Below are 20950 nucleotides of genomic sequence, written 5' to 3'. Positions count from 1 at the left end.
ATTATTTGAAATTAGCAAATCTATTCCTAGCAAACACTCATAAGCCTTGAGGTTCATGATTCGGAAGTTCATTTTGGAAGAATTGCCACCTGAGCTAAATTCGACCTTGCTAGTTTGTTATATTAATAGAACTTCTTTGTTATTTGCTAACTCCACAAGCAATCTAGGTGCAAGAATAGTATTTATGCTTAGCCTTTTTATACATTTTGGTGATATGAAAGAGTGGGTACTTTCACAATCGATTAAAATTCGAAAGGGTTTACCTTGATAATCTGCTAGTGTTTGAATTACTGAGAATTGACGATTTGGATCCTTCTTATTTAAAGTAGTGTGTATTCTGGCTCTTTCCATATCGGATTCCATCGTGGAATCTTTATCATTATTGACCTCCTTTAGGTTTATTCCAACGACCTTTCCTTTGGCATCTTGGCGTTGCCCATGAAACTGACCTTGGCCAAGCTTCGGGCACTGCCTCTTGAAATATCCTAATTTCTTGCAACAGAAACACCTTGGAGTCTCATTGCTCCTTCCTATGGGTATAAAGCTTCTCACTGCATTTGATTTGGCCTTCTTTGTCTTGTTTGGTTGGTACTATCATTGGGCTCTTTTTGCATAACCTTGGATGTTGCCCTTATTTTGATTGTTTTTGTTCCAAATTTTTACATTTCTTGTCCTTTGTTCAATCTCTTGAACTATTGGAGCTACTTGAATCAATACATCTTATAAATCGAATGGTCTCATTGATTCAAGGCGCGTATTTAGGGGTAGATTTAGACCCAAGGGGTCCACTAGGGTTAACCATAAGGTACCACGCGAGTGTAAGGGAGGGGGGTTATTTCAGGGAAGGAATATACATTTTATAAGGTAAGGTCCCATAAATAGGAAGTAGATAAGGGGTATTTTTATATATTTCTTGCACGCAAGTGATGTCTCCTTATTACTACTAGTGAATCCCCCGTGGATTTAGACCATTGCCAAATTTGGATACTTGCTGTGAAACATCCATTGTTAGTGCATATTTTAGAAGTGTTATGAATTTGGAAAAGTAGGCTTCTAGGCCTAGGCTTAGCTGCTTTAGATTGAAGAACTCGTTCATCTTCTTGGGGTTGATATGTGGGCACAAGATATCTCCCACGTATCGTGTCCTTAATTTTTTCCCAAGTGATAGCGCCTTTGGGTGTTCTTTGGTCCTTGCACCACTGTTTCCACCAAAGATGGGCATCTCCTGTGAGTTTTAGTTTGGCAATCATGGCTTGATTTGATGATGCAATTCCTGCAATAGTGAAATAGTCTTCCATAGATTCTATCCATGTTTTTGCTTTAGTTGGAAAGTCCCTTCCTTTACCATCAAACTCCGGTGGCTTGTACTACTTGAGAAGAAAAATTTTCTCTTGGGCTTTCGTAGTATTGAGGTTCGGGGTGACATTCTGAGGATTATACAATTTTATGATCAATTTTGTTTCCAACCATATTTAGAGAAAAAAAAAATGTTTAATTGCTTACTCTACCTCATTAATTTAGGAACGAAATTACATACTACTTGTCCTTCTAATAATGATTCGGGTTTATACTTCAAAAAAGAGTTTTGATTTTTAATAAGAAAAAGAAAAAAGTCTATCTACTATTTTTTATTTATTAAGGAGATAAATGGATGGATAAAATTAATTCTTTATGTCAATAAGAAGGGAATACATTATTTAAGTAGTTTGAGAGCTCATATTATTCTTGGAAAAGAATTTTCTACCACAATCTAGGCATGGCATTGCGATACATCCATCGCATAGTAATTAGGATTGTGAGAATAGATATCCGAAAATCTATATTTTAGAGGAAGATAAGGTAATCCATCTTTCTTGTACTTGTTGCAACAACTAGAGTGTCCTACAACCATGACTCGATTAGCCGATATAACCCTTGTAAACTCCTCATAGATGTACTGGTTTAGTTTAACCTATCGCCCTCTAGTGAATATGTTTGAGTTTGCTTTGGCCTCATAGAAGAGATAAATCTTGGCAACCTTAAGGGATTCCATCCACCTTAATATCTTAAAATTATTATGGAGGTAAGTAAGACGGTTTGTGTCAATGTAACAATACCCTTCGCTTAACATCCATCATCTTTCATAACACATGGGTGAAGAATTGTATATCTGATCTAATATCTGCATCATCTGGTTTCTCCAGCTAAAGCTAGAGGAGTGAATTGCTGACATAAACATCACTTGGAAAATCAAGAATTGTTTCCAAGGTTCATCTTTTTGCCACCAGAAATCAATAACATATATCAACAAGAGAAGATTTCACTATTTAAGGAAATGATATTTTTTTGCTGTAAATATAACTCATTCAACCTGTGCTCTGATACCAACTGTAACATGCCACCCAAGCTATTTCTTGGCAATACGCTCTTAGTAGCCCATCAAGAGATGTCCTAGGAAGCATCATCTAAGATTTTGATAAAACCCTCGGAGTTTACTAACTAGGCTCGTTTGAGTCTACCCCACAGTGGAAGTTCCGATCGCTCCCACAAGGATTGACTTGAGTTTTTCTTGCCAAATTTATTAATGGCGACTAATTAATATTAGGAGATTCTAAAGTGATGTGAGTTAGTCTTTTTGGTTTCTAATGGTCCATCAAGTGTGATTTTTATTCATTCTTAGGAAAGCTCTCGGCTTACCGAGACCACCCAGCCATAAGTCTGGATCCACGGGGGGTTTGTCCTCCCACTTCTCTCAAGAGAGTAGTTTTAGTTACCTAATCACCTAGCACTTTAGGTTCAACATATAAAAATGGTTTCTTTGAGTTATGTCCTAATACAGATTCGTTACGCGCCTTAATTCACGACACAAAAAACAAAGTACAACAATTCTTTCTTAATAAATTCTTTCAAAAAATGACATTTTACAAATATTTTCTTGTTTGAAATTATTATTCTCTCCAAGTTTCATTCCCCAACAATGAGTATTGGAACTTCCAAACATAGTCTAGAAAACGAAGGGTAGTTGGCAGTTTGTAAGAGCCCAAGGAGTTTATGACCAGAGCCCCCTGGTATTCTCACCTCTTCCTGCCGACTAGAGTTCCCTACAACAAGACCTTTCACATCATGATTGGTCTAAACTCACTAATGCGAAACAAAAAAAGAAAAACCCCTTGGAGTAGGTTCTATTCACGCTGGCCTTGGGGAGGTCTAGTGCCATCAAGAACACTACCTTAGTTAGTGTTATATGTTCATTGAAATATTGACTCAGTTGGCGATCTGTACTCAATCATCTATCTTTTAGCCTGATGATTTTAGGAAAGATCAGTACTTAGCTTACAATCACAAACATCTTATTTAGAATGCATTATACAAAAACTTTTAACCAATTTATTTCTAAGACAAATCTCTTCTTTTAAAAAATAATAACATCGAGATAAAATAACATAAGTGACAAAATAATTTCGAGACAAATCAGTATAAGTGACAATATAACTTCAAGACAGCTCAACATAAGTGGCAAAATAACTTTGAGACAAATCAACATAAGTGGCAATACCTTCAAATAGTCTTCATAGACTTCCTCTTCCTTGGGGATTAGTTTGGACTGTATTTAAGCAAGAATTTCATACTTGAGGATAACTCCCTTGGAGTTTTGTGGGTCTTTGTCCGCAATAAAAGAAAATCTTGGTTAGTTTGATTACGAATAGTATCAATTTGCAATTGCATCTCAAAGTCTCTTATATACCGAGGATTAGCGTTCATTATTACCCACCATTAGAGATTTCATTTTATCAACATAAAACTAAAAAATATTAAATCTATTAGGGACATAGTACATTTCTTGTACTTGCTTAGGTTCATCTTGTATAATTACCCCTTGGAATTCGCGGTTAAGAATTCCTCAAAGAAATTATATACAAGAATTGAATAAAATCTTATTTTATGCACGCAGCTTCTGTTGCCTATTCATGGGACAAAGGCATACTAGTTGTTTTTATTTAAGAAAAATGGTAAACGAGGATCCATGACAAATGCTTGGTTGATGGTATTTGTGACTTCATCTGTAATCCTCATACTTGCCATTCCATTTGTAGTAATTGTGTCCACAGCATTATTGGCAACTCTTGTCTCCGTGACCTTTATAGCTTTTTTCTTTGAGGCCATGATCTCTAATTGCGAGATCACAAAAAAATGAAAAATTGACGAAGGAGCTTAGGGGTAATTACATTAACAGAATTTTTGATTGACCAGAGGGGGAGGGAGGAAGGGAGGGAGAAAGCAATCACCAAGAATTCTGAGAATTTGAGAAGAGTCTTGATTCCACACGAGAATATGATAGAAGGGATGGAGAAATTGAATTCGAGAAGAGTATCCTCTTTGTCTTTTTGACGAGAAATTCCCATGCTCACGCTTCTCTTGCCCCACTCCCTCTTGCTCTATACTACTGAGAAGGGCCTCTCCTCTCTTGCTCTGACTACTCTCAACAACTCCCCATGCATCTTATTTATAACTAAATTAGAGCAAAAGGGTTGTGGCTAAGAAGAAGAACTCTTTATGGAGGGGATCTTGGCAAAATAAGTAACGTGAAGCTTCCAATATGCAATTTGATGCTCAGATCACAAATTTGATGGTTTCGTTGGCTCTGAAAAGGGGGTAAAATCCCAAGATACATGTTTAAAATTCTTCTAGATCACTCCTTATTCTTCTCCCCATTTGGAGTGCTATTTGTTGCTTGTAAACTATGATTGCAACGCACACGATTTCGCCAATTCTTTTTGCATTAAATCTCTAAAACTGATTGAAAAAGCCACTTGTTTTTTTTACATGACACCTTCTTCTAGAAGTTTTCATAGTTTTTAGGGATATTTATTGTAAACAATATCCAAAATATGAAAAATATGCTAGTTTTGTCCAAAAATCTAGTATTTTTTGACCATCCATACTATAGACACTGACATAATGACTAATATGGCTCATAACTCTTGTTTACACGATAACTTTCGTGACGGGTGTCTACAATCCTTGTCAATCCGATAAAATGTCAGGTTGCGATCCTCGGGTCTTTTTGCTTGAGATCTTCTCCATTTAATTATTTTAGAGTCTTCAAGTTTATTTTGCGAAAAGTCGAAAAGATTTTAAATCAAAGTTGGGATATCACAATGCACATAGATGTTAATGGAAGTAGGAAAGCTGAGACTATGGACATAAATTGGAGAGGTATAGATAGGCACACATACTTTTCATTTTAACTCTTAGAGCTAGTGTTCATTTCAAGTTCATGATGAAAGGTTTGATAGTAGAGAGAGGTCTTTTCTCCTTAACTAAACTTAAATTAGGTGATCCCCTTGGCACATTGCCACTATGTAGGAAATCCATGGCTATGATGTGCTTTCCATAAAGCTAGTTCATAATAAGTTTTGAGATTCAATAAACTTTACTAGGTGGTTAAGGATTGATATGATTCATATCAATATTGGTTTCTTTTGGAGGTACCTTCATGGTGACTTTATCAGCCACTTCTTGGTTATCCATAGTCCTATTTGATTATCACTATTCAAAATAGTATGGCGACTCATGTTTTTGATTGAAAGATTATTGTTGTCTTATGGAATATTGTGATAGTTCTTAGGGGCTTTATTCTTTCCATGATATGGTATATTTCATTTGTAAGATCATCAAAAACAAGAAAAGGCTAGATCTAATAAAACTAATTTTTGCATGGGATATCATAAAGAGAGAAGTACTTGTTGCTTGGTTGCTACACACATGGCCCGTGTGTGTTTGGTGGAGAGAGAGAGAGAGAGAGAGAGAGAGAGAGAGAGAGAGAGAGAGAGAGAGCTGAAACAAATGAATTGCAAGCTTGTAGGCTCACAACAAAATTTGTATCAAGAAGCATTACTTATGCAATACAATTTGCAAGTGTTGCTTATGCAATGGTTTTTTAGTTTGCATACGTCACACCAAGCATCATATATGTGTGGCTTTATTTGTGTAGTTCATTGACAACAATTTGCATTGCATAAGTGTCATTTATAATTTTAGCTGCTTATGTAATATCCACCAATTTTGGGCCCGTGCCATCACAAAAGCTATGATTTCTAGAATTGTTTGTTTCCCGATTTCTTTAAGGATGACAAATCAACTCAATACATGAGCATTCTTTCTTTAATAAATAATGTATATGCATTAATACCAAAATAGCAAATCCCATAATTGGCCAACATAAATAATCAGTAATCTTGAATCTAGCCTTCAAGTCCATTGATTGGGTATGTCAGTAAGGGATCACAAATCTTATCCTAGATAGCTGATATGTCAACGAGCTAGTTGATAGGCCATTCTACTTCTCTAAGGGATGTTGCACACTAGGGTTGGGATTTATTCAACACCTACGTGTCTACAATGTCACGTAGTTTTTACTCAATATGGTTCACTCAATAGTGACCAGCCAATCCATCCTCGATAATCGTCCTACTTCAAGGCTAGAGGGGTACCTGGAGTACATTACAACCAATCCTAATTAATAGTCCCCATTGCCTTTACCAACATGGTGGAGGAGTCAACATAATTGAAAATCATATCCATCACAGAAACTTGGCATACTACAAAACAATATTAACAATGCACATTTTCTTACTATATGAAAATGTAATTTTCTCCAAATAATTATCAACTTGCTTTATAAACAATCGTTTCCAAACATAGGCCTTGATAATTTGGTTATTTTACCCGTTGATCATTTTGATCATATGGGCAATGTTAGTGGCCTCCATGTTGGTGCTTGCCACATCCTTGCAAATTACCACCATTGCTATGGTCACACATGAGGGATGACAATTAATCATGTATGGTCCCAAACTCACTGGGGTCATTGTAGAAATAAAAGGCTCTACCATATTTTTTGGTAGAGATTTTGCAAGATGGCTAAAAAAGAGGAACAAAAACATTGTTTTCTTTTCTTCTTCACCTTCTGTACCTCACATCAAAGCTCTCATTTCATGAGACTCTTGAAGCTAGGCATCAACAACACATATAAGGCTGGTTACACACTAAATGATGGATGCCACTTTGTAAGTGTTAGCCAATGGAAACATTTATTTAGGGATTGGTCATCCATAGTTCTTTACACATTAGAGAGAACATGACATGTTTACTTGCGAAACAAGTGAACTCCCCGGCCTACTTTGGAAAGGAAAGTCTCCCGAGGACTTCATATCTTGGAGAAAGGTGACACTCGACACGATGATATGATGGGGAGCCGGCATTTATTTTAGGGTTTCGTAAACCAACAGTATTTTGACCAGCTGAGCATGGATCTGCATGCGACATTTCTTACAGAATTTTCTCGGATAAGGACACAAGGATGTTTGTTTGCCGGCTTTTTTTTTTTGTTGGGGAGAGAGAGAGAGAGCACACCTGCGTCAGAAAAGCCCGGTCGGCCATCGCTGTGTGCGCGGATATTCAAGAATAATCTTCTTCTCTTCCACGAGGTAAATACATTTGATTTCCAACCTCCAGGCATGAGAGAGAGAGAGAGATCGCCTGCATCAGAAAAGCCGGTTCGGCCAAGATCACCTGCATCAGAAAAGCCCGGTCGGCCATCGCTGTGTGGGCGGATGTTCAAGAATGAACTTTTTCTTCTCTTCCAAGAGGTTAATACATTCAATTTCCAACCTCCAGGCATTTAAAATCCTGATGAGCCACGTCATCGATGTGAACTCCTGTCCTAAAAGATGTGATCTAAATTTAGACCCTCTTACGTTCTTGTTTTTGCCTTTTCTGCAATATCTCCAGCGGCCATGGCTTTTCTATTTTGCTCGAAAGCTTAAGAAAGAGGGAGACGGTGAACAAGACAATATACAAGAAGAAGAAGACAACAGCACTGCAGGAAAGAAGAAGAAGAAGAAGATCGCTGTCTAATGAATCACGGGGTTCTCCATCCCAATGGTTCAACGTTTCTACTGTTATTTTCTTCCATAGCAAGAATCAAGAAGCAGCAAGATCGTTCCAGAATCAACGATGGCAGAGCACCGGCCATGGATGCTCGCAGGCGTCCTTGGCACCATCACCGGAATCTTGCTCGGCCTCGCTTGCATGGCCCTCTTCCAGCGCCTCTCCCGTAAACGTGCTCTCCATCGCATGCGCCTGGTAAGTAAACCTTGCCACTCAAAATAATTCCTCTGCAATTAGTCAATTATTTTACTGTTTGCATGATCTGCTCTCTATTCGCGACTTCACATGATCACGCTGCCTAACCTAATTCGTCAAAAAGCGGTATTCTGATTGATCTGGATCGTTTAACGATCAAACCTATCCGGTTTTTCAACCAAATAGGCGGAAATTAATTTCTGTGATGCCAAAAATACATCTCTCAGCTTTGCTTGATGCAAATGAATGGATAATAATCAAATAAATCTCGCAGACTAGCCTTAGACACAAATGATTCGTTTGAGCTATCTCGGTATGAGCACTCCTGTGCCTCTTTCGAGATTGGTCACTGACGCTCAGAAGCGTCACGCTCTTTGCTTGCCTTTACATATTTTGGTTTTATCTTGGAAATTCAATGGTAATAAATATGCAAGGCCTAATTAAAAGATTATCTTGGAAATTTGATAATAATAAATATACCAAGGCCCTCTAGAACTTCTCCAGCAGTTTACATTGTAAAATTATGGGACAAACCTTCAAAATAAAAGTACATGGATTGTCTATGTCAATTTTAAGTTCTATGACTGAAATTAAATGGTAATGAATATGCCAAGGCCCTTTAGAACTTCCTACATCAAGTTATATGGTTAATTCTTAGTTCAACCAAGCTAATAAAGTTTTTAACTCCAAGAACTAGATTTATATGTGTGCGTGGACACATGCCATATGTATGTACAAAAAGCGTGCACACCCACATACACCCACATCCACACGTATTTATTTTTGTTAAATATATATGTTCATAATCATACATACATATATACATAGATGGATGCTCATAAACATGCATATTGTTAAATAATATGGAAATATAAGAGTTTGTCTAAGTGGACATATATATATATATATATATATATATATATATATTGATAACTTTTCTAAAGGAAAGAAATAGTATATATCACCACATATACATGCATAACAAATAACAAATAACAAATGAATGAGAGAGAGAGAGAGAGAGAGAGAGAGAGAGAAAGAGAGAGAGAGAGAGTGTGTGTGTGTGTGTGTGTGTGTGTGTGTGTGTGTGATGAGAATGTGAACTTTTAATACTTTGCTTAGTATTAGCATTTTATTAATACAAATGTGACTTGCACATGTGAAATAATGCAAGGTAGTTATTTAACAGTGTGGGATTTAGGACCTCGAGATAGCAATTGATGCCAAAGGTAAAAGTTGTAATAAGTTATGCTTGATAGGTACTAGGCGATCCTCGGTGTTAAATTTTGGCCCAAATCAATTTATTAGCAATTAATGTCAATGGTGACATTAGAGGGTAGGCATTATTAATTAATTAATGCTAGTCTAAGGGCTAATAAGTGCTCAAGATATTTGTAGATAAATTGGTCTAGCCAATTTAATTATTGGCTTGTGGAAAAATTTTTGGGCATTAAAATAATTATTAAACTAATGTTTTAACATTAATATTGTAAAAAATAATTTAATAAGGTGGATAGTGGTAGAAAATGGAATAAGAAGATTGCCACTTGGTGAAACTTGCCTATGTAAGTGGTATGGAATGCTAATCCTTGGGATGTAGCTATGGCTCGGAGTGTTGCTAGCTCCCAAGCTCAAGGGTGGGCCTGTTTGGCTCTATGGCTAGGAGATGAGTTAATGTCCAGTCCCTTTTGTGTTGAGTTTGGCTTGCATCGTGTCTTGTGTGCAAGTTGGATCCTAGGGGGATGTTTCATTAGTATTAGAGTGTCAACTTGCAAGTGGATGCAAGATTCGATAACATGCACAAAACCACTTTCATGCATGAAACTGTGTTGGTTCATGCTCGACATGTACGTCTTTATCTCATTAAGGGTGGTATGGGACATTGTTGGCGGAAGAGGCGTGTATGGGAAGGCACGTGTTGCGGGTGGTGGGTACAGAAGCAATGTATGTCTTTTGTTTTGTACTTGTGCTCGGGTTTGATATTGAGTTGATGCTTGTGCACAAGATTTATCGACGATTTTTGTTGATTTGAGTTTAGGGAGTTGCCACTCTTAAGACTATAGCAAAGCGTCGTTTGGGAGGTGAAATCTTGTAGTCCAAATAAGCATCAAACGGTTAATTGATAGTAATTTTTGTCAATTTAATATTTAATGTCAATGATTTAGTATTTAATATTAATGGTTTATTATTTTTAATGTTAATGTGATTTTAAATATTACCATGATTCAATATTAGCATTGTTTTTAATTTTAACATTGAGATTAATGTTTTGTTAATATTGCAGTATATATGGAACATAACACTAAGGACAAATATCGATTCATGGCTAGTCAAATGGATGGTGTGTTTTAATTTGTATTAGTTTGATGATGCCCAATGCATTGGGCAGATATAAATCATGTTATAGGGGAACACATATACTTGTTGGGTGTGTTTACACCCTAACTTGGCGACTTGGGTTGAGTTTTTCAATTTGTTTTTTAGAAACGCTTTGTAATCGATGATTGGATTGAAAATTTTTGAAAGTTATTTGAGCTTGATATAAAAAAGAAGAGCTTGGATATATACTTGTAGGAATTTAAAGATTTATTGTATAAAATGAAAGCCTTGGACGATCCTCAAGCATTGCTCTATATGTGATACCGTTTTGGATTGCCACTGGACTACCAAAATGAGGTGCTCTACAATCCTCTTGATTCACTTAAGGATGCTTATAGGTATGCTAAAAATTTTGACAATACTTTGGTTGCAAGTAGAGGTAGTTAGTCGATTGGGGGTTCCTATCAAGTTGCTTCAAATTTTAGGTCAAAGATATCATCTATCCGGGCAGCAACTTGTTATCCAACTTCGGAATTCCATAAGAAAAAGGATGGCAAGTGTAAGATCACATATAGCGAGGATCACTTGAAGGGTCGTTTTTTCTGCCATCAGACGTGTTATTTTTGCGATGATCTCGAGTGTCCTTGGAATTAAAAGGCGAAGTCTACTCCCAAGGCTTCGATAAATACTCTTGAGTCTCCAGATATTTCTTTTGAAATTTTGTTCAAAGAAAGTTTTGTTGATGTTAGCAATAATAATAGTAGTCTTATTTTTGGCTTGCATGATCTTTTAAAGGTCACAAGGCATTTAAATGACCAAGAGGTCACAGTTTTATTGATAATGGTTCTACTCATAATTTTATTTCTTCTCGCTTGATACAAAGACTGTGGTTCCACACCATACTTGTTAATTGATTTTATCGTGCCCAATATGCGGAGGGCCCTACGGAGGATCATTGGGATTGAATGGTGCGAGATGACTTGGATCTTTTGATCCAATAGTACCATTAGATCATGGATTTTTGACTTATGAGCCTTAACAGTATGGATGTTATTCTTGGCATTCTGAAACCGGCCTTCCTTCTTGGATAGGGTGGTGATAACCTGATTTAAGAGTTAATTACAACAATAAATAAATGCACATAAAATGAAATACACACTTTACCATAATATTCTTGGACAGTAGACTCCCTGTTGGCCCCAAAACTGGTGCCCCTTGCGGTATTTCTTTAACTTCATTCAATTGGAAGGAGTATAACTTGAGATTCTTCAATCTCCTCCTGCTAACCAATTGCTCTTGCTGTCATAAATGACCAGCAAACCTTTTGGGTCATTTGCCCCTTGATTCACCCAGGACTTCTTCTCCAATTTGACCCTTGGTTGGCCAAATGCTGCCCCAAATCAATTCGGGATGGGCTGGCTCCTGAAATCCCTTGATAATCTTCAATTATCAGCTGCTGATTTTAGTCCCTTGAGCCTTCAATCTTTGGCACGGATTCCAAGGTGGCTGCTAAACCCTAATTTCTGCTGTAAATTAGGGTTTACTGCAGAAATTACAGATCAGCCCACCAAAAAGGGCTGAGATCTCTTCTGAATGGCTAAGAATTGCTGAGAATGGCTGAGCATAGGCTGAAGGAGATGAGAGAATACTGTAGAGAGAGAAAATTCTGAGATTTGTCGTGAAGAACTGATCAAAATCAGCAGTTGCCCTGCTGTACCAGCCCCAAACGGATGCACCAATAACAATAGGAGCATCAGAGACTATGATCTTCAGGAGAGTGCACCAGTAGCAATTGCCAGCTTCCCAAGGTCAAGAATATACAATCTCCATCACCAAAATGGTCTCCAATGGCTGGGAATTGGCCCCAAAAGCTGGTAGCAACAGTCCAACATCTCTTTCCAACAGCTCCAAAATGAAAAAACAAGATTTCCCTCTCCCTTCAGCCCTATTTAGCCTTTCCCCCACTTGCATGAGAAAGTTTTGCCGAGTGGCAGCTTTCTTAATCTATTTTCAGCAATTTCCAACCATTTAATTAATTTTCAGAAAATTCACCTAGAATCTAACAAGTGTAACTTGTTACAACTTTTGCCTTTGACACCCATCTTTTTCACAGGGTCCTTCGGCCTTCAACTGTGAAAAAGTAGCTTGCACCTCACATGTGCAACACATGTGCATCTTTTAATTGTACATTTGATTAATCCTTTAATCAAATGTCAATTAAGCATAAGTAAAGCATCAAATTTTCACGTCTTTGTGACACATGCCATGGTTCTTTTAAAAATACTCCTTATGTATTAATTATAAAAATCATATACTTTCATTTGAGCTGCTTGATGGTCATTTCCATATGATCGAGGACTATTTACCCTTTGGGATCATAGAAAATAATGTACATATGATGATTTCAGCAATGGAGTTTACTCAATGTTTTTTCGATCCAACTGTCACTACTTATATTTGTGTCACTGAAAAACTTTCATTGTCTGATTATCAATGTAATTTGATTTCTTTTAATAATAATCTTAATATGAATTTAAATGCACGTGAGTATTTGGATCTGATATTACATGAGTACGTTGATGTTTTTCTATTTGGACTATTTGACCAACTTCCGCTATCTCATGGAACCTTAGACTATAAGATTGAAACCTTGTATGATAGCCATCGCGAGGAACCTTAGACCATAGGATTGAAACCTTACCTGATATCCATTTCGTCTATTGGAAACCTTATAGGTTTGGCTTGAAATAGGAGGATGAGATAGCTAGGCAACTTTAGGATTATTGGGCTAAGGATTATATTGAGTCAACTAAATCCCCACGGGGTGTATCTATCCTCATAAAAAAGAAGGATGACACGATGCGCTTTTGTGTCGTCTATATGTCTCAATAAGATGACCATCAAGAATAAATATTGGATGGATGACCTTATTGATCGAATTTGTGGTGCTTGCTATTTTACCAAAATTGATCTAAGGTCTAGATACTATCAGATATGGATAGCTTCGGAGAATGTGTCGAAAGCTGCATTTCGAACGCGAAATGAATATTATTAAGTTTTGGTTCTATCTTTTGGATTGGCCAATGCTGTTGTAACTTTCTAGTAGATGATAAATGATTTGTTGCATCTATATCTTGGAAAGTGGATAGTTGTTTTTCTCGACGATATTCTTACTTATAGTAAGTCATTGGAAATGCATATCAAACACTTGCTTATCGTCTTACGTCTCTTAAGATGAGAGCAATTGTTTGCTAAACTATTTGAGTGCGAATTGTTTCTCACAGAGGAGTTATACCTTGGTCATGCTATCTCAATTGATAATATTCAGATTGATCCTGAAAATGTACAAGTAGTGCTCAATTGACCTGTTTTGGGGACCATAAGGAAAGTAAAATCTTTTTAAGGTTTTACAGGATTTTTTCTGAAAATTCATTTTAAGGACTGTTGGGTTTGACTTACACCTACACTCACAGAGGAGTGTCGGTGATTCTCAGTAGGACACTAGGGCACTGTTTACTCTCCTTATGAGAGGTTTTTCCCCCCCAGATTTATTCTCTTTTGTTTTATGTGCTTATATTACATAGTTTGGGCACTTATCATGTTTTACACCTTTCAGGTGTGAACACACTTTAGCAACCCTAAGGTTTAAGGATTGTACTTTGTACTTGCACATTACACTCTTTGATTATTACATTGGGATTCGTGTCTTCACTCCCACACTCTTCTCACTGTCAACTATACTCTCAATTGAGCTTCGATCTCTGTGCGTCCTCTCACCTCTCACATTTGGTATCAGAGCAGATTTCAGAGCCGCTAGTTGAGCCGTCACCTCCAATGGCAGTAGCTCCACTGCCACTGCCACTAGTTGTTCTCAGCTTCACTAGAGCCACCTCTAGCAGCCGGCAGTTTTCTAGCGCCACCAGCGCAGCTGTTGCTTCCTGCGCCTGGTCCTGCAGGTGCCTGCCATCCCAGCTGCTGCCTGTCTGCTTGCTCCTAGGCAGTGCCTTTGTCAGCACCACCACCATAGGATCAATGTGGCCTGTTGGCCTTGGTCTGCACAGCAGTTAGTCTGAGTTCGCCTGCTAGCCCTGGAGCTCCTGGCCTGCCCCAGCTCTTGTCGACTTGCTTACTGCGGCTCTGCCTCTAGCTCGACTACTAGATGTCATCTGCAGTCCTGTCTGCCACCAGCCAGTGCCACCTGCAGCTTGCCGCCTCCATCTGGTTCTGTAGTTGCACTGCTTGCCTCCACCGCCACCAGTGCCCTGGTTCTCGCCCGCAAGCTTGCAGCCTGTCAGCTTGACAACTTGTAAAGGAGGTGAAAGAAAAATTTGTCAAACTTTTGATTTAGATTTAATCTTCTGGATTAGGCTTGTACCCGGGCAGCATATCTTGGTTTGTGCAAATGTTGGGGACACATTTATTGGAGAGATTTTGTGAATTTTGGGTCGGAAATTTGGGGTCTTTTAATGTCAGCTCAGACATTGCAGATGTATATCAGTGACAATCTGTAATAGACTAAATTTGTGCATGGTGGGATAAAATTTTTTGGGGCTTTTGCGTTTTTTGTGCTGCTGAGCATTGATTATACCTTGGATAGTGTGTATATTAGATGGTTTTTGATAGAGTGTGATCAGATTTGCTAATTACAGCAAGGTGCTTGCTGTAATTTCTAGAAATTCTCAGATTTTCAAGTTGGTCTAGCTTGAACTATAGCTCTTGTGCTCTTTGATCAGTAATGTATTCACATGTGTGTCCAAGGAGGATAGATTGGATAGCAACAACTATTGTCTATGGTATTTTATGATTAAAAACATGCTAATTGCAAAGAATCTTTGGGATTATGTTAGTGGTGAAGAAGTTCGGCCTAGAGTTGTGGCTCTTGTCACACCTCCTCTAGGAGGACGTGGACAAAGGCCCACTTAGTCCGCTCCAGCTCAGCCACTTTCCTAGAGATTAGTAGCACAAAAGGCTTGGGATATACGGGATGCTCAAGCATTGTTACTGGTTGCATTGGCAGTTTAGTGGTCCATCATCTCACACATACGGTCTGTAGCTTCTTCACGAGAAGCATGGTTGACCCTTGAATAAATGTTTGTTGGCATCTCTTTCTTGAAAAAAGAGCTTGAGATTGAAGATGGATGAAGGTGATTCTATGTAAGATCATCTCAATAAAATTCAGGACTTGTATGAGCAACTTATGAATGTAGACGAGTACTATTTGGATATGTAGTTGATCTCTACTACTTTGAATTCATTGCCGCCCTCTTATTTGGCCTTTCATACAGCTTTGAATCTCACCATGAGGATTTCCCTACAACCACTTACTTTCCTTCAGTTGGTTAGTTTGCTCTTAGAGGAAGAGCAAACAAGAAAGAATAATGGGGTGGATGTTATAGCCTCTGAGCAGCCTTTTATGGCAAGGTAGAAGAGCAAGGAAAGCCAAGCTAAAAATGCTCCGCAGAGTTTTGGGACTTCATGTACTTCGCAGAGCAACAAGAAACAAGGGGGCACATGAGCCAAGAAGGGCAAGTGCCACTATTGCAAGAAGCTAGGTCACTATATCACAGAATGTAGGAAGCGCATAGCCAAGGAGGAGGAGGGATGTCTGTTTTTGATGCACCTTTTACTGCTACTAAGTCCGCGTCTTATGTTGTAGGCCGTGGTGGTGGTTTCTATACTTGTAGTTGTGATTCGTCTTGGGCTGATAGAGCATTTAGCTCTATTGAGGATGCTAGCACTTGATTCTTTGATAGTGGTGCTTTTAGGCTATTACATCCCGCATGGATTTGTTTTCCTCTGTTATTGCAGCTCTTGTTGGTAAGACTGTGCAGTGTACCAACAATGCATCATACCTTGTTGGAGGTATTGGGGAGATTGTGTTGACAACCATTGATGGCTCTATTCTTCATTTATAGATGCATTATTTGTGCCAGGTATAAAGAAGAATTTGTTGTCCATTTCTTCTTTGGAAAAGTGTGGTCTGCAAGTTACATTTGATAATGACAGATGTATGGTCAAAGATAAAGAACTCATGACTTTGGTTTTGATAGACACTTTATGTCATGGACTAAATGCTTATTTAGTTGATCAATCAATCTATCTAGCATCTACTTTTACTTCTACTATGTCACAGGCAGAGTTATGGTATGCTTGCATGGGGTATGTTAACTATGGCAGCTTGATGCTTATGTAACGTACACAGATGCTTGATGGCTTACCTCTCTTGGAGAGACCTCCTAAGCATATATGTGAGGGATGCATTTTGGGAAAAATACATCATTTTTCATTTCCTTGTGATGTTGCTTTTAGAGCAATTGCCAGATTATAGATTGTGCATTCGGACGTATGTGGCCCTATGCAGAAAAAGTCATTGGGTGACTGTTATTATTTTATCACTTTCATTGATGACTTTACTCGTTTTTGCTGGGTCTACTCTTTGGTGAAAAAGTCAGAGGTGTATGATGCTTTTTTGGCTTTTGTAGCACTTGTTGAAACTCAATCTGGATGCAGGATTACGACTCTCCATTCGGATTGAGGGGGGAAACACATGTCTTCTATGCTGAATGATTTTTTGAAGCAGAAATACATTGTCCATCGGTACACTACTGCTTATACTCCACAAAAGAAGGGGGTTGTAGAGAGGAAGAATCGGTTACTCATGGAGATGGCCAGATGTATACTGAAAGCAAAGAGTTTGCTACATTGTTTTTGGATGGAAGTGGTTATGTGTGCTTGCCATGTTTTGAACAGGTGCCCTACCAAGGTATTAAAGAATGTCATGCCTTTTGAGGCTTGGAACAGCCGGAAACCTTCTGTTGGACATTTTCGTACTTTTGGGTGTCTTGCTTCCCAATGTATTAAGAAAGAAGTTGGACAACAAGGTTGTTAAATGCATTTTTGTGGGGTACAACAATGAAAGCAAAGGATATAGATTGTATGATCTTGTCTCTAAGAAGGCATTTGTCAGTAGGGATGTGGTTTATTGATGAAAAATCATAATTATCCCTTGTTGGTTTTGATACATATCAGGCTGCCAATGATGTACTTGAAGGGCTGCTACCCATTTCATTTGGTGATACAATTGGAGCTTCAACAAGTGAACATAATGTTCAGCCAACTGCTCCATTGAGTAATGCAGAAAATCAACCTATGACTGATCTTAATATTCAGCAAGATGCCGAATTTGACGTTCAGTAGGAGCTTGTACACAATTAGGAAGCTAGGCAGATGCCTAGATGGTACTTGTAGACTATGAAAGATAATCATTTGGATACTCCTATTATTGGTTGTACTAGAAGACAAGCTTGTTTGCATGATGGTGCAAATACAATGGAGTTTGTTATGGTAGCACATACACTTGATGATGAGGAGTGTGAATGCTTTGAGGATGCACAACATAGTGTGTATCGTATGGCAACAATGCAAGCAGAGTTTGACTCTATCTCATAAAGAATCAAACATGGAATTTGGTGACCTTGCCTGTTGGGAAGAAAGCCATTGGTAGAAAGTGGGTCTATTAGCTGAAAAGGAATGTAGAGGGATCCATTGACGAACATAAGGCCAGGCTTGTGGTCAAAGGCTATGCACAAAAGAAAGGCATTGACTATGAGGAGACATTTGCTCCTACATTTTGCATGACACTACCATTCGGTCTATTTTGGCTGTCCATCATGGTTGGCAGCTTGATGTTAAGATTGCATTTTTGCATGGGAAACTTCAAGAAAAGTGTATGTACAACAACCCATTGGTTTTGTAGTTGAGGGATTGGACACTTGGTATGCAAGTTGAAAAAGGCTTTGTATGGTTTGAAGCAAGCTTCTCGAGCTTGGTATGCGAAAATTAATGCCTTTTTACTCAGCCAAAGGTTCATTAACAGCTCATTAGAGTCTACACTTTACGTATATAAAGAGGGGGATCCTTACTGGTCATATGTCTTTATGTTGATGATCTTTTGCTCACAAGGACACATGCTGATCAGATTTCAGCATTCAAACAAAGTTTGTAGCAAAATTTTGAGGTGTTAGACTTAGGGCCTTTGCACTACTATTTGGGCATTTAGTTCATTCATGATGCTAGAGGCATTGGATTATCACAGTCTAGATACATTGGTAGACTTCTTGAGAGGTTTGACTTATAGGATTGCAAGCCAGTTTGTACACCAATGGAGATTGGACTCAAGCTTTCTTGCATGATGACAGTGATTTGTTTGATATCCATATGTATGCTCCAACAGTTGGATGTCTCATTTACTTATGCAACACAAGGCCTGACATTCAGGTCACAGTTTCAGTCCTGAGCAGATATATGCACCACCCACGTATGTCAAATTGGCAAGTTGTGAAGCGTGTTTTTTGTTACTTGGAAGGTACTAGGACTCTTGGATTGCTTATGCCAAGGGGAGACCATTGCAACTATATGCTTACAGTAATTCAGATTGAGCTGGTGATTTTGATTCTCGTCACTCTACTAGTGTTAATTGTTTCTTTCTTGGCTCATCTTGCATCTCTTGGCTTAGCAAGGAACAATCCACTGTTGCCACATCGTCATGTGAAGCTGAATATAAGGCAACTTTCACTATCATAGTTGAATGTGTATGGCTGAGACGCTTGTTGGCCAATTTAGATATATCTGTCACGGAGTCTACTCCTTTGTTTATTGACAGTTAGAGTGCTATCATAGAGGCATGGAACCTAGTGTTTCATATATGCTTGAAACACATAGAGATCTACTATCACTTTGTTAGAGAGAGGCTATATGCAGGAGATATCAGCCTTGTTTGCTATTCTACCACCAGTAATGTGGCAGACATCTTCACCAAAGCTCTTTCTTGTGACAAATTTGAAGCATTCCGCAATGCTTTAAATTTGATCTCCTTTGGTGGACGATCCTTGTATATTGATCACTCTTCACTCCAGGGGGTTTTGTTGGGTTTGACTCACGCCTACACTCACAGAGAAGTGTTGGTGATCCTCAATAGGACACTTGGGTACTTTTTACTCTCCTTATGAGAGGTTTTTTCCCCCGGATTTATTCTCTTTTATTTTATGTGCCTATGTTACATATTTTGGGCACTTATCGTATTTTACACCTTTCGAGTGTGAACATACTTAGCAACCCTAAGGTTTAAGGATTGTACTTTGTACTTGCACATTTTACTCTTTGATTATTGCATTGGGAGTCATGTCTTCACTCTCACACTCTCTTTTCATTGTCATGAACCCTTAATACGTTTGCTAAAGGGTATTTGAAGCGAGAAGAAATACATTAGTCTGTCCGTTGTTTGGACTAGTGAGCTCTATCAGTGTTTTTAAACATTGAAACAGCTTGTTATTACTATATTGATATTTTTTTTCCAAAGAAAAGTAAAAATTCTATTAACACATCTCCCAAGGCTAAAAACCAATACAAAGCAGCGTAAGGGACTTCCATATCAAGAATTATATAACAAGGGAAATTCTATTACAAAGCTTGAGTGAATAGTCAATTGGGAGGTCTGTTATTGATTCGAATAAACCTTTTAAGGTTCATATGGATGTGAGCAATTATACTTTAGGTGTTGTCATTTATCAAGATGATCGATCTATTGTATTTGAGAGTCGTAAGCTTGCTAATGCCCAAACACATTATACTACCCAAGAGAAGGAATTATTGGTGGTTATCCATGTGCTTAAAGTATGGAATCATTATTTATATGGTGCTCGGTTTATTATTTGGATGGACCACCATTTATTGAAATACTTATGTGATCAGCTCGATCTCCATGGCCATAAGGTGAGATGGGCAGAGCTTATGCAAGAGTTTGACTTCGAAATTCGCTATAGGAAGGGTGCAACTGATTTGATTGCTGATCCTCTTACTTGAATTCTTGAAGTCAATGCCTTACCCTTCTCTAAAATCTCGATTGATTTCTATGTTTCTCTCAAAGGACATTGCCAAAACGATTTTCATTTTGGTAAGATTTAGCAACTAGTTAAAAAGGGACCTAGTAGCCCAGGAAGCTTAGGTGGTCCGAATGCTCAAAGGCTAGCCACTGAGAGAAAGATGGTGGAAAAATATTTTATTTGGAATGGATTTCTTTTTAAACAAGGCAAAGTGGGTGTGTCTAATGATCAAGATATCTGTAAGAAAATTTTATACGAGTGTTAGGATGTGCCAAGTGCTGGACACCCTGGCTCACACCGGACTTTGGCCTTGGTCACCCATTATTTTTATTGGTTGCATGGCTCACATTTGGATTTTAGCCTTGATCACCCATTATTTTCATTGGTCACATATCAGGATTGTGGTTGAGTCTTATGTGCGTGAGTGCCCATAGTGTTAGCTTAACAAAGTTGAATGGCACAAATAGGTGGAGATATTTTATCCTTAACAAATCCCTGATAGGAAATGGAGTAGCATTTCTATGGATTTTGTAGTAGGATTGCCCCGTATGAATCGAGGTGACGATGAAAATAGGGTTATGGTTGACCGATTGACGAAAATGGCTTGATTCATTCCTACAAAG

At 38.2% G+C, this 20950-nt stretch overlaps 1 protein-coding gene across 4 annotated transcripts in view; it reads left to right on the top strand.

The window, feature by feature from the left end:
* Positions 1-7201: 7201 nt before the first annotated feature.
* LOC148037718 (synaptotagmin-5-like) overlaps positions 7202-20950 on the top strand; it is an 85072-nt gene continuing 71323 nt past the window's right edge. For 2 of the 4 annotated variants that reach the window (XM_087676668.1, XM_087676669.1), the window contains exons 1-2: positions 7202-7631; positions 7774-8127. In XM_087676668.1, coding sequence (XP_087532794.1) covers positions 7999-8127 — 129 coding nt within the window. In that variant the 5' untranslated portion in view covers positions 7202-7631; positions 7774-7998. The remainder of the gene's footprint in view (positions 7632-7773; positions 8128-20950) is intronic. The other 2 variants (XM_087676667.1, XM_087676666.1) reach the window with 2 other exon arrangements.

This window comes from Lygodium microphyllum, chromosome 4 (assembly GCF_053477565.2).
Source record: "Lygodium microphyllum isolate KBCC chromosome 4, Lygodium_microphyllum_v1.1.10, whole genome shotgun sequence".
Lineage (NCBI taxonomy): Eukaryota > Viridiplantae > Streptophyta > Polypodiopsida > Schizaeales > Lygodiaceae > Lygodium > Lygodium microphyllum.
The sequence above is the reverse complement of the archived record's forward strand: the minus strand, read 5'-3'. Positions and strand labels throughout refer to the sequence as shown.